This window comes from Equus asinus, chromosome 6, assembly GCF_041296235.1.
Source record: "Equus asinus isolate D_3611 breed Donkey chromosome 6, EquAss-T2T_v2, whole genome shotgun sequence".
NCBI lineage: Eukaryota > Metazoa > Chordata > Mammalia > Perissodactyla > Equidae > Equus > Equus asinus.
Window position 1 is genome coordinate 81,778,403 of NC_091795.1, and position 13,261 is coordinate 81,791,663.

At 39.7% G+C, this 13,261-nt stretch overlaps 1 protein-coding gene across 41 annotated transcripts in view; it reads left to right on the forward strand.

Moving 5' to 3' along the window:
• The window catches only part of DTNB (dystrobrevin beta), a 234,455-nt gene that overhangs the window by 183,698 nt on the left and 37,496 nt on the right, over positions 1-13,261 (forward strand). For all 41 annotated transcript variants that reach the window (XM_070512459.1, XM_044772073.2, XM_070512491.1 and 38 more), the window contains 2 exons: positions 7,923-8,008; positions 8,872-8,985. In XM_070512459.1, coding sequence (XP_070368560.1) covers positions 7,923-8,008; positions 8,872-8,985 — 200 coding nt within the window. The remainder of the gene's footprint in view (positions 1-7,922; positions 8,009-8,871; positions 8,986-13,261) is intronic.

Sequence of the window (13,261 nt, forward strand, 5' to 3'; positions counted from 1 at the left end):
GGTTAAATGTCAGATTAGACACAACTGCATAGAGAATTAGTGAACTGAGAAATACGTGTAAGAAAATTTCCAGGGGCTGGCCCCTTGGCCAAGTGGTTAAGTTCCCGTGCTCCACTTCGGTGGCCTAGGGTTTCACCAGTTTGGATCCTGGGCGTGGATGTGGTGCCACTCATCAGGCCCTGTTGAGGCAGCATCCCACATACTACAACCAGAGGCACTCACAACTATAATATACAACTATGTACCAGGGGGCTTTGAGGAGAAGAAGAAGAAAAAAAAGATTGGCAACAGATGTTAGCACAGGCGCCGATCTAAAAAAAAAAGAAAAGAAAATTTCCCAAAACACAACACAGAAAGATAGAAAATTTGAAACAAAGTTTTCAGATGTGAAAGAGAGAGAACCAACCAATAGAATTATTTTCTTTTTTCTATTAGGGTGAGAAAATATTTGAAGAATTAATGGCTGAAAACTTTCCAAAATTGATTCACAAAATGAATCCTCAGATTGAAACCGCAATCAGTCCCAAACTGAATAAGTAAAAATAATTCCACATCTAGATATATCATAGTGAAACTGCAGAATACAAAGACAAGATCCTTGAAAAGCAACCAGAGAAGATATATTACCTATAAAGAATTGATAGATTTCTCAACAAGAATAGAACAATTTTCTCAGAAACAAACAACAAAACTTTATTTAAAAATACGTAAGGGGCTGGCCCAATGTCGCAGTGGTTAAGTTTGTATGTTCTGCTTCGGTGGCCTAGGATTCGTTGGTTCAGATCCTGGGTGCGGACATGGCACCACTTGTCAAGCCATGCTGTGGCAGGCGTCCCACATATAAAGTAGAGGAAGATGGGCATGGATGTTAGCTCAGGGCTAATTTTCCTTAAAAAATAAATAAACAAAACATCTGATTATATCTGGTGCTGCCAATGTTTGTAATGAAACTTTAAGAATTTTCTTTATGAAAAAAGAAAATTGAGTATCTTTAATGTACTGAAAATAACTAGCTAAACTGTCAAAAGTAAAAGGAATGGTCTGAAGCCAAACAACAGACTTTGTAAGCATTAACCAGGCAAAGAAAATGGAATGTGTGTCCAGCAGGGGGGTTTCAACATATGTAAAGGCCCTATGGTTGGAAGTTTCGGACCTGAAAGATGGCTTGTGTGGTTACAGCTCAGGTCAGGAGTGCAATTAGGCTGGACAGACAGCCCAGATCTCTCAGGACCATATTCGACAAACATAGTATTTTAATTTTAGAAATGCGTACCAATTTATCTTTATTTCCTCATAGGGAAATGGAGTTATGAAAGCTGCCAATGAAGACTCTTTTGTTTCTCCCAAAAATAATTTTTTCCAGGGCCAGCTGGGTGGTATAGTGGTTAAGTTTGCGCACTCTTCTTCAGCGGCCTGGGATTCAAGGGTTTGGATCCTGGGTGAGGACCTACACAGCAGTCATCAAGCCATGCTGTGGTGGCATACCAGATACAAAATAGAGGAAGGTTGGCACAGATGTTAGCTCAGGGACAATCTCCCCCCACCCCCAAAAATAATAATTTGTTCCTTTGGGTTTGTTCAGACTTCAAAATCTTTTCCTTGAGAATCTTCCTTAAGAATTAAGTCATACATCTAACTCTAACATCACAACTCTAAAGGTTAATAAAATGGGATATGATGGGGGGAAAGAATCGGAGAAAAAGGCAGAAAAGTTCCATTTAATTAGTTAAAACTTACATGTGGCCTCAATCAGTCACAGCTGTTTGAGGTAATTAGAAATTAAAATTTATAAATAAAATCAGTTGGATTTGTTGAGATGGACAGCATTGTGGTTGAGTTTTTAAAATTAGGTATATTTAATACCGTTATATAGTCTTGTTGCCTTTACATAGTACTTCAAAAATATTGTAAGTAACAGCTCCAGAGCCCTTTGACCCTAAAAGGAGATCACAGTGCTCCTTTACTGCAAACAAGATAAGTCTGTGTACATCTGATAGTCTCTGATGCCAATTCTCTAATTCATGTGAAAACGATAACTGTTAGAATGGTTTTGAGACTAAATACTGATCCCTTTCATCTTCCGTTTATTTTCCAAAGTGTGGTTATCTTGTAAATATTGGGCCTCTCAGGAAGGATTCTTCTTGACTAGATTTCTGTTAAACAGAAGATTTCTAATCCGCTGATCTCTCGCTGATACAAGTGCTTTGCATAAAGTGGGTGTAGTGCTTGAAAGAATTTATTTATAGCCTGCCAGATAGGCTTTGTATTGACTTTTTTTTTTTTTTCAAAAACCTTCTTCCACAAAGAAAGACCCTGAAATCATATTAGCAGCCAGCATTACACCCTATAGGGTGCTTCAGCGTCAGAACCATCCCGTCTCCCTGGGGGGCAAACAGGGCCACTGAAACCTCTTCAGTCTGACCCTTGAATTAAGAAATTCTAGGTTGCTTAGATGAGCCAGGAGAGCTAATTTGTGTTCCTGAAGTGCCTAAATTCCTTTTTTATTTTTTAAAAAATTACAGTGTGTGGTAAATCATAGTGATAACAGCAAATTCTTATAATTTGATCACAAACATCACCAGCATTCGATATAATCAGCTGATTTTTTGTTTGTTTATGTTTAAAGTTTTTCTTTTCCTTATGAAAAAATTTAAAACTCCTGATGCAAAACTTGGAAGAAAGGTGAAATGAAGGGGAAACCGCCGAATTGTCGTCCTACCTAATACTGACACTTTTTGAGAAGGTTTTTTTCAGGTAGTCCAGTCCTGACCTTCACAGCCTCGTCATTGAGTCAGCTGCCCCAGGCACACACCATTCCAGAAATATCCTCGTGGCTTCTTAGAATTAAAGATCAACAGTGTCAGGGCCGGCCCGGTGGCGCAGCAGTTAAGTGCGCACGTTCCACTTTGGCGGCCCGGGGTTCACCAGTTCGGATCCCAGGTGTGGACATGGCACCGAGTGGCAAGCCATGCTGTGGTAGGCGTTCCACATATGAAGTAGAGGAAGATGGGCATGGATGTTAGCTGAGAGCCAGTCTTCCTCAGCAAAAAGAGGAGGATTGGCAGATGTTAGCTCAGGGCTAATCTTCCTTGGATTAAAAAAAAAAAAAAAGATCTACAGAGTCCATGTGGTGTTTTGCACACATTTAATGACTCAGAACCCCTCTAAAATTATAGTTGTCAAACGTGGCTACATATTATGATCATGTGTGAAGCATTTAAAAAATGTATAGATCCTTGGCTTTGCCTCAGACCTACTGAATCAGAATCTTCAGATTTAGGATCCATTGATTTTTATTTAAAAAGGAAAAAGAAAACTTCCAGCCTTCTGATTTACAGGTAGCTTGGGGACCACTACCCTAAAAACATGGGTTTTTGAGAGAGAGAGGTTAATAATCCACAGCCCTCCGGTTTGTCGAGGTGAGGTTGCGGGGATGGGAGGACTGCCCCCAGGATACAGAGCAAGTCTAGGTGGTGTCAGGCTCGTCTCTTTGGAACTCATCCTGCCAAGTTCATACAGATGAGAAGCCTCCAGTCTCCCTTTAGGAGGCTCCAGAAATGCACACTACCAGATTACAGTTTGCTGACTGTGTCAGCTTTCCTTGGTTTTATAACATTTGCCCAGTTTTACTCAAAGAGGTTTTGTTTTTTTATCCTGTACTTTTCAGATGCATCTCCATCTCATTAAAGATGATGGAGCTCTGTGAGATTAAGTAAACCTAAGAGAATGCTAAGGTAATAGAAAGTGATCCTCTTCACACCTCTCTCCGTAAATTTCCCATTTTGCAGACAAGAAAATTAAAGTATAGTAAAATAAAATATAGTAAAATAAAATAACTCAGGGTTTATGTGGCAAATAAGTAGCAAAACCTAGGATTCCTACCTGGTCTACCTACTTCCGTTCTTATTCCACTACAGTAAATTCTCGACTCCAGTAGCCAAAGCAGTGTTGTTTGTTTGTTTTTAATACACTTTTTATTATAAAACAGTTTTAGATTTACAGAAAAATTGTGAATCTAGTACAGGGAATTTCCATATAACGCATACTCAGTTTCCTCTATTATTAACACCTTACGTTAGTATGGCATGTTTGTTGCAATTAATGAGCCAATAATTGATACATTTACTAAAGCCCATACTTTATTCAGATGTCGTTAGTTTTTACCTAATGTCCTTTTTCTGTTCCAGGATTCCGTCCAGGACACCACAGTACATTTAGTTGTCATGTCTCCTTAGGCTCCTCTTCACTGTGACAGTTTCTCTGACTTTCCTTATTTTTGATGACCTTGACAATTTTGAAGAGTCCTAGTCAAAAATGGTAGAATGTCCCTTAGTTGAGATTCGTCTTATGTTTTTCTCATGATTAGACTGGGGTTATGGGTTTTGAGAAAGAAGAGGTAAGTGCTGTTTTTTTCACATCGTATCAAGGGTACTTAGTCTCAACATCATTTGTCACTGTTGATGCTGACCTTGATCACCTGGCTAAAGGAGTGTTTGTCTGGTTTCTCCAACATAAAGTTAGTTTTTCCTCCCTTTCCACACTGTCTTCTTTTGAAGACGTCACTGTGGACGGGCCACACTAAAGGAATGAGAAGTTAGGCTACACTTCCTCGAGGGTGGGGTATTTACCTACATTATTTGGAATTGATTCTGTATTTCCCTGGTCAAAACCCTGCAGTGGCTTCACACCACATTCAGAATGAAATGGAAACTCTTCTCCGTGGCTGAAAGGCCCCATGTTATCTGGGCCCTAGCCTCATCTCCCAGCTTATGGGTACCACTCTTACCATAGCTACTGCACTCCATCAACACTGACCTGAACAAACCAAGCTGGAGCACCACAGGCCTCGGCCTCTGCCCTTCTGCCCAGCACACTTGTCCCTCAGGCCTTCACCTGGTTTGCTTCCTCACTTCACTGAGTCTCTGAAAGCCCTTTCATAACCACCTCGTGTAAAAAGTCTTCTGTCTCAGCTCACTCGGTTTCATTACCCTTTACTTCTTCATCGCATTTATCACTACTGTTTTTTGTGTGTGTGTGTGTGTGTATATATTTTTGGGGGGGGAGGTTCTTATCTTTCTCTACCAGCATAATATGAACTACATGAGGGTAGGGGCTCTGTCTTATTCACTAATGCATCCCTAGTTCCTAGAACAAAACCTAGCACACAGTAGGTGCTCAGGGAATGTTTGTCAAATAAATGAATGAATGAACTGTTTAATTTTTGAAAGAAATCATCTTTAGGTCTCTTCCGGCCAAAATATTCTAGGTCTTTGTGAACTAATAATTCCCTGTCTGTCTTCTTCCCTTCAGTGTCCTGAAGGCATTTTAGGAGGGAATACTTGGCTTTCTTTTTTTTTTTTTTAAGGAGCATTGTGGTATTTAAGATAGTAAATAAATAAAACCCTAAGTTTCTCCGTTAATATGCACTTAACTATGATTAAAGTTGGATTGGGTGAAATGAGCCATCATTTACACTTAGACTGAGGGCTCTCCCTGTTGTGACGTCCAGGGAGAGCAGCGAGGGTGCGGGTGCGTCAGGGAGAACTGCTGCCTCAGGATTTGAATTTTCCTCCACCCTCCCTTCCTTGCATTTGAGTAACAATGCTTCTTGGTGCCAAAGAATCTTTCCTCATTAGAAATTGCTGTTAATACTCTTGATTCCTGTATTAACCTCCTGTTTGAAAGATGCCTCAGCATTTCAGTCAGACACTCAGAACTGAAAAGATTGTTTAGAAATTCCTAGTGAAATGCTATAGGATTTTTGTTTGCTATCATATGAAGCAGATTCCTTTCAGAGCTCATTTTCTCAGCGATAATTTTCCCTGGTCCCACTGAAATAAGGAGCCATTAGTTTTAACTCCAGTTTTCAGGAATTGGAAATCTATTATTCATAGCAGGTTCAGTCTCAGGCAAGCCATTTCTCTGAGGCTCAACTCAAACTCTCACAAGACTCTGAATCGAGTATAGAAAATTTGCTTAATTGGCTGCTGGTCCGCTCTTCTCTGGAAGAAGAAAACTCGCCCTTTTTTTCCTTTTAAGAAAGAAAAATATTTGGTAATTTGGTAAAAAGCCTCCCACCCAGATTTTCTATGCAGTTTTGCCCCTGTTTGTTTAGGAAATGCCATATGAAAAGAATTGCTTGTTGCATCTTCAACCTCTAGACAGGAAACAAGATTTGTCCTTCATCATAGGTCATGTTTTGGGCTGAACCAAGAATGTGCAGAATGAAGCACAGCCACGGCAGAGCTTTCATTGAGAGCTTCCGTTCTGGTTAGTCAAAAAAAGGGAAACGTCACCTATTCATCCATTTTCCTAGTTGGTGTTGATTGGCTTCCATATTCTTAAAGGAGATAACAAGGGTCAGAAACATCAGTGGATATGCAAATCAAAACCACAAGTGATTTCGCCAGAGAAGGTGTACAAATAGCCAATAAGCATGTGAAACGTATTAGCCATTGGGGATATGCAAGTGAGATACCACTTCACACCCACTAGGATGACTATGATCAAAAAGTTGGACAATAACAAGTGTTGACAAGGATATGGAAAAAATGGAATCCTCATTCATTGCTGGTAGGAATGTAAAATAGTGCAGCCACTTAGAAAAACAGGAAGGCAGTTACTGTATGACCCAGCAATTTGACCTCTAGGTATATACCCATGAGAAATGAAAACATCTCTGCAAAAAAACTTGTCCACAAATATTCATAGCAGCATTATTCAAAATAGCCAAAAAATGGCTACAACCCAAATGTCCATCAACTGTTGAGTGGATAAACAAAATGTTGTGTATCCATATAATGGAATATTATTCAGCTATAAAAAGTAACGAAGTATTGATACAAGCTACAACATGGATGAACCCTGAAAACATTTTGCTAAGTGGAAGACTCCAGACGTAAAAGACCACATATTGTATGATTCTATTTATATGAAATATCCAGAGTAGGCAAATCCATAGAGACAGAAAGTAGATTAGCAGTTGTAGCAGTTTTCAGAGTCAGGGAGGGGCATGGGAAGTGACTGCTAATGAGTGTGGGTTTTCTTTTTGGGGTGGTGAAATTGGTCTGGATTTGGATACTGGTGATGGTCTCACAACCTCTTAAATGTAGTAGAAATCACTGAACTGTACACTTTAAAAGCCTGGATTTTATGGTATACATTATATCTCAATTTTTTTTAAAACCCACAATTAACTACTTCGTGCTCACTAGAATGATTAAAACCAAAAAGAAAATGACAAGTGTTGATGAAGATGTGGAGAAATTGGAACCTTCATTCGTTGTTGGTGGGATTGTAAAATGGTACAGCCACTTTGGAAAATGGTTTGACACTTCCTCCAGATGTCAAATTGAGAGTTACCATGTAACTCAGGAATTCCATTCCTAGGTACTTACCCAAAAGAAGTGAAAACACATATCAACACAAAGCCTTGTAAGTGAAAGTTCATAGCAGCATCATTTGTAATAGCCAAAAGCTGTAAACAATGGAATACTATTCAGCAATGAAAAGGAAGGAACTCCTGATTCATGGAGCAACATGGATGAGCCTCGGAAACATCACACAAAGACTACATGTTGCATGATTCCATTTTTATGAAGTTTCTAGAAAAGACAAACTATAGACAGAAAGTAGATCAGTGGTTGCCTGTACTGTGGTTGGGGATGGGAGTGGCAGTTGACTATAAACTGGCATAAGGGAATTTTTTGTGGTGATGGAAAATGTTCTAAAACTGGACTGTGGTGATTGGTTGCACAACTGTTTAAATTTACTAAGATTCATTGAATTGTATGCTTAAAGTGGGTGGATTTTATGGTATGTAAATTATACCTCAAAAATCTGTTTTAAAAAAGTAAACAGTCAGTCTAGGACTCTGGATGTATTTTAATCAGGAAAAAAAACTTTCTTTCTCCTCACTGTAGACCCGACCTCCCACTGACTTGAGCTTTAACTTTGATGCCAACAAACAACAAAGACAGCTTATTGCAGAACTGGAAAACAAAAACAGGTAAGAATACAGAGATCGAGCCAGTTTCTAAAGTCCAAGATTATCACGTGAGTATCTGATTCTCATTTTCCTTGCAGACTAGCGGGCTTTTGACCACAAAGGAAGATCCCACCTCAGTGAATATAGGCCAGACCAAATCCAGTAAATGCCCCGGACACTAATTTATATATCTCTGCATGCTGTTCCTTTTGGTAGTGCAAAACCCTGCTCATGTGCTCTCAGGTAGATTCTTTCTCCCACCCACCAGCTCCCCTCTCAAGATTCCTTTCTCCACTCTACTCCCAGGAGCCTTTTGCTCTATCTAGTCACCTTGTTCTGTCCCATTATGCTGCATGTGACTGTTCAGTCTCTCACTAAAAAGCCATTTAAAGGCATGGAGACCAGACAACACACCATCATACACTGAAAGCTAGAAACCAGGACAAAGAGATTGGACGTAATGTAACAGACATAGGTAGAAGAAATGGCAGCCATCATCACTCGGGGCGGGGGGGTCAAGGGGAAGAAGGGAGACAGAGGAAGACTTGGGGGCAGTTAGCGTAGGACCTGCATTAGGAGGTTGCATGGAGTTCTCTTTTCCTTTCCCCAGAGAGGAACAGAGTATTCTAGTTGTTGTTTTAATTTTGTGGAGATTTTCCAAGTTCTTGAGTATTTTTATGACTTTTCTACCACAAAGGATTGTTTCATTGAGGAAATGTCAAGTGCAGCCGTATTAAGAAGGAGTCCATTTCATATCCTGGTCATTTGGAACAATCAGAACAGGATTGATAGAGACGGCACTACTAGAGTGCAAACTTAACAGGAAAAACACAGCGAGCTCTGAAGCACTGTGTGGCCATCTTCCTTTCACCCATCCTCTCTAGAGAGATCCTGCAGGAGATTCAGCGTCTCCGTCTGGAGCATGAGCAGGCTTCCCAGCCCACCCCTGAGAAGGCCCAGCAGAACCCCACGTTGCTGGCAGAGCTGCGGCTGCTGAGGTGAGTAGGGAGACTGCACCACTGTCCCCACATTGTAATCTGCTGCAGTAGACATTTATGTCTCAGGAAACCAAACTAGTGGGATAGAATCTGTTTATCGGTATAACTAGTCATGTGAGAACCAACAGCTAAAGCCTTCCAGTCGTTCCATTGCTGCTTCAGATGTTTGGGTTCCTTTATTAATCAGTCTGAGAAGTGCTGCCTTCATTACAGAACTAGGTAAACACCAGTCTCCAGCTCCATGACAAGCGGAGTAGTGTTTATACTTTTGTGATTGCTTTAAGAAGACCATTGTGCTACACGCAGTCTTCTTATCTTGCTAATTAGTCTGACTTGAGAGGCTCTTGGGAGGAATAATCTTCTCTCTGACCTATGAGTATACTCTCCTGGTGCTTCATAGTCAGAGCAGGACTCTGTTGAAGGAAAAGGGTGCTTCTTGTGCGCGTCCTCCTCGACATGAAAGCACGTGGGAATCCCTTGCACCAGCTGTGGTGCCTTCCCACTTCAACATAAATCTAAACTGTCTGAAGGATCGAGAGACCAAGGACATGGGATCAGAGTGAGGGTAGAGAGCAGCCTCAGTTCCCACGCTGATGCTGTTTTGGAGGCAAGGAGAACTCTTCCAGAAGGGTGTAACACGAGAGTGATGTGATCAAAGTTATTAGACTCTTTTTTCCTATAAATCTTAGAAAGAGTCAGTGACTTGATTCTCCCCAGACCTCCAGATTTCCAAATAGTGAGTTCTTTCTGTTTAGGTTGTAACATCTGACATTCCACAGTTGATTTTTAACGTGCTGTCATCTGGGATTCTGCATAGCTGAATATCCTTTTTTAGTTCTTCTTTTGGCTTAGATCATTTAACTTCTCAACTATGATTTCTTTTCCTAGAGAATGGAGATAATTGTTTTTCTGTAATGGTGATCCTGTGTAGATTTATAATATCAATAAATAAGTCATAAAGAATTTAAACTGTGCAGAAGAAAATCGTTAGAGATATAGAGATTCCCATTCTCCTAAAAATTCATTTTAGTTTCTAAATTTAGTTGGGCTGAGATTTGGGTTGCTGTGCAGCCCACTGTTGCATATTTGGGACATTAGCACAGTTGGTGTTACACTAGGAAGGAGGGGAAGACAAATGGTGCTGTCTCAGACGAGTATAACTCTGAGCTATCAGCATAAGATACAACTGTTTTCTTTCTCCACCACAGCTCAGGCACAAGTGACTATTTTGTATCTGGAAGAGCAAAAAACTGTCACACTTGAGTGTAACTGTTGCTGGAACTGGGAATGCTAAGTGCTTAGTTAAGCTGGAGGGATCTGAAAAATATCATAGAGTTAGTAGGCAAAGGGCTGGATCTGGGGATGTCACATAAGGCAGTAAAAGCAGGAATTTAAGTCTGAGGAAGGTCTAAATCCTGAGAAATCAGAAAATATTTAATCTCAAAAGCAGCTGCTACATCACTGAAAAAATAAGGACTATTTAATAAGTGTGCTGGATCAAATGGTTATGCATATGGGCAAAAATAGTGCCTCTCTACCTCGCATGATATATAAAAAACACTACCAGATGGATTAAACATAGAGACAAACTTTAAAACTTCTGGAAGGAAATGTAGGAGAATTTCCTTAGGATTTTGGAATAGAAAATAATTCTCTCAGAATTACTAACTGTAAAAGAAGTTGGTAAATTCGTCTATATTAATATTAAGAACTTTTGTTTATCAAAAAACACATAAAGGGCAACATTTATTTGTAGGTATCTGACACCCTTCTGGTTTTGATCAATATATGTGAATCCAGGAACTGTCAATACTCAGCTAGAATAATAAAACAAGATAGAGAATTTCATCCTTAGGATTAGTGATTATGAATCCTGACCAGTGGGGTTGTCTTTTCCCCCTTTATTATTAATTTTAATGGTATATTTGTTACAATAATATATATGACAAATGTGTTAGATATGAAGCATAATGATAAAATGAGCACCCATGAACCCACATTCTACTTGAGGACTCACGTGTTGCTAGAACCATCTGGAGAAGTGCCCCCTTGTCCCATCTCCTTGTCTCCACCTTCCCCACAGAGCTGACCTCATCCAGAATTTGGTTTGTCATTCCTTTGCTTTTTAAACAGTATTACTTAATATACGCGTATTCCCACATAATAAAGTGTTTAGTTTTGCTTTTGTTTTTTGCGCTTTATAGAAATGTTATTATATTCTGTCTCCTGGAACTTTTCCCCCCTCAATGTTACTCCTTAAGATCCTTCCTTGTTGTTGCATATAGCTAGCTGTAGTTCATGCATCTCCACCATTACAATTATTTGGTCGTGCACAGCACAGAGAAAGAGTACTGCATCCAGTCTTGGGAGTTCAGGGAAGAAAATATATGTATGAATATATGAAGAAAATATATATGTAGGCTAGAAGCAGTTAGACCCATGGAGGTGGTGTAAGTTGAGCTAGACCATGACGAGTAGGTCTGATTTGGATGGAGTGTGGGACAACGTTTCAGATTAGAAGTGGAACTAGGGTTCAGCATGATCCCTTAAATAAGTAGAACACATTTGAGAGATGGGAAGGAGTCTTAGAGCTAAGGATTTGTTTTCAGTCACCCACTGAGTCAATCTTTAGCGTACCAGTGATAAAGGAGATGACATTAGTTAGATAATTGAGACTAGATTCTGGAGAGCCTTAAGTGATAGGTCAATGGAAATCCTTGGAGGGTTTCAGATAATGATTTTATTACGTTCACTAGATATAAATTGAGTACATACTGGATGTGTGATATTCTCTTTATCATTCAGTACTTGCGAAGATGAGTAAGATTCATCCCCTGAACTGAAGGATTTTGCATCGTGGTAGGAATGACAGCAGTGTAAGGTAAAATAAATTAAGTGCCCCAAGAAGCACCAGTTGCTATAGTGATTAATTAAGCAGGACCTGATGCCTGCTGAAGTAATCAGGAGCAGCTTCCTAGAAAGAATGACATTTGGAATGGACATTAGAGTGAATAACATTTGGAAGAGAGGGGAGAATAACTATGAATCATAAAATGATGGGGTCTGGTTAGGGAAAAGTAAACCATTGGCTGGAGGTCCAGACATGAAAGGGAATAAGAGGTGAGGTACTAAGGACAGGAATGTAGGTGAGATCTGGAGCAGCGCTGTCCGATAGAAATATAATGTGAGCCCCGTATGTAATTAAAAGTTTTCTAACAACCACATTGAAAAACCAAAAGGAAATAGGTGTCATTGATTTTAATGCTGTCTTTTACTTAACCTGATGTATCCAAAATATTATCGTTTCAACATTAAAAAATTATTAATGAGATATTTAACTTTCATTCTTTCACACTAGGTTTTTGATATCCAGTGTGTATGTTACACTTACACCACATCTCAATTCAGACTAGCCTCGTTTCAAGTGCTTAGTAGTCACGTGTGGCCAGTGGCTGCCATACTGGACAGCAGAGGTCTAGACCATGCAGGGCAAGAGTCAGTGATTCTAGAAATTCTGTTGTTGACGTTATTACATAGGATGACAAAATGAACACTTTACAATGATCCTTTGAGCATCATTGTAAAGTTCACAGAACACTTCCGTATCCATTATCTTATTTGATCCTCAAAATATTGCTGTTGTTATTTGCTATCAGTCCCATTTTAAAGAAAAGAAAATTGAGGCTCAGGTTAAGTGACTTGTCCGAGGTTGCATAGTGAGTAAATGGTGGGCCTCAAGTTTCTTGATTTATATTCCAGTGCTTTTTCCTCACCATAACAGATGAAATCAGTATTAATCAAGCTAGGAGACAATTGCATGTGTGAGGTAAGGAGCACTTGGATAAAGGGAGAGATGTGGGAATAGAAAGACACAACTTTCCAAGAGAGAATCATCTGAATTGGGTGACTGATTGAATGTAGGATATAAACAGGGAAGTATCAGAAAGGGCTAAGTTTTTCAGCTATGACATATGGAGGAAAAAGTGGCAGAGATAGAGAAATTGGAAAAGAGAATCCTTTGGGGAGGAAAGTCTTAAGTTTGGTTTTGGACATACTGAGCTAGAGTTGATGTGAAATCCGTCCTCGGGGAAAAGTGAATTCTCTCAGACACAGAGTCATCGTGACGTCTGTCACACTTCTTGAACCTCATGTCTGGTGCTAGAAGCACTGGCTACTGAACCCTATTTTCCCTGAGCAGTTTTTGTGTATTTTCTCCACTATTAACTTAAATTTGGACTGGTTTTATGTATTTTTCTAAGTGAAGTATTGAACTTCC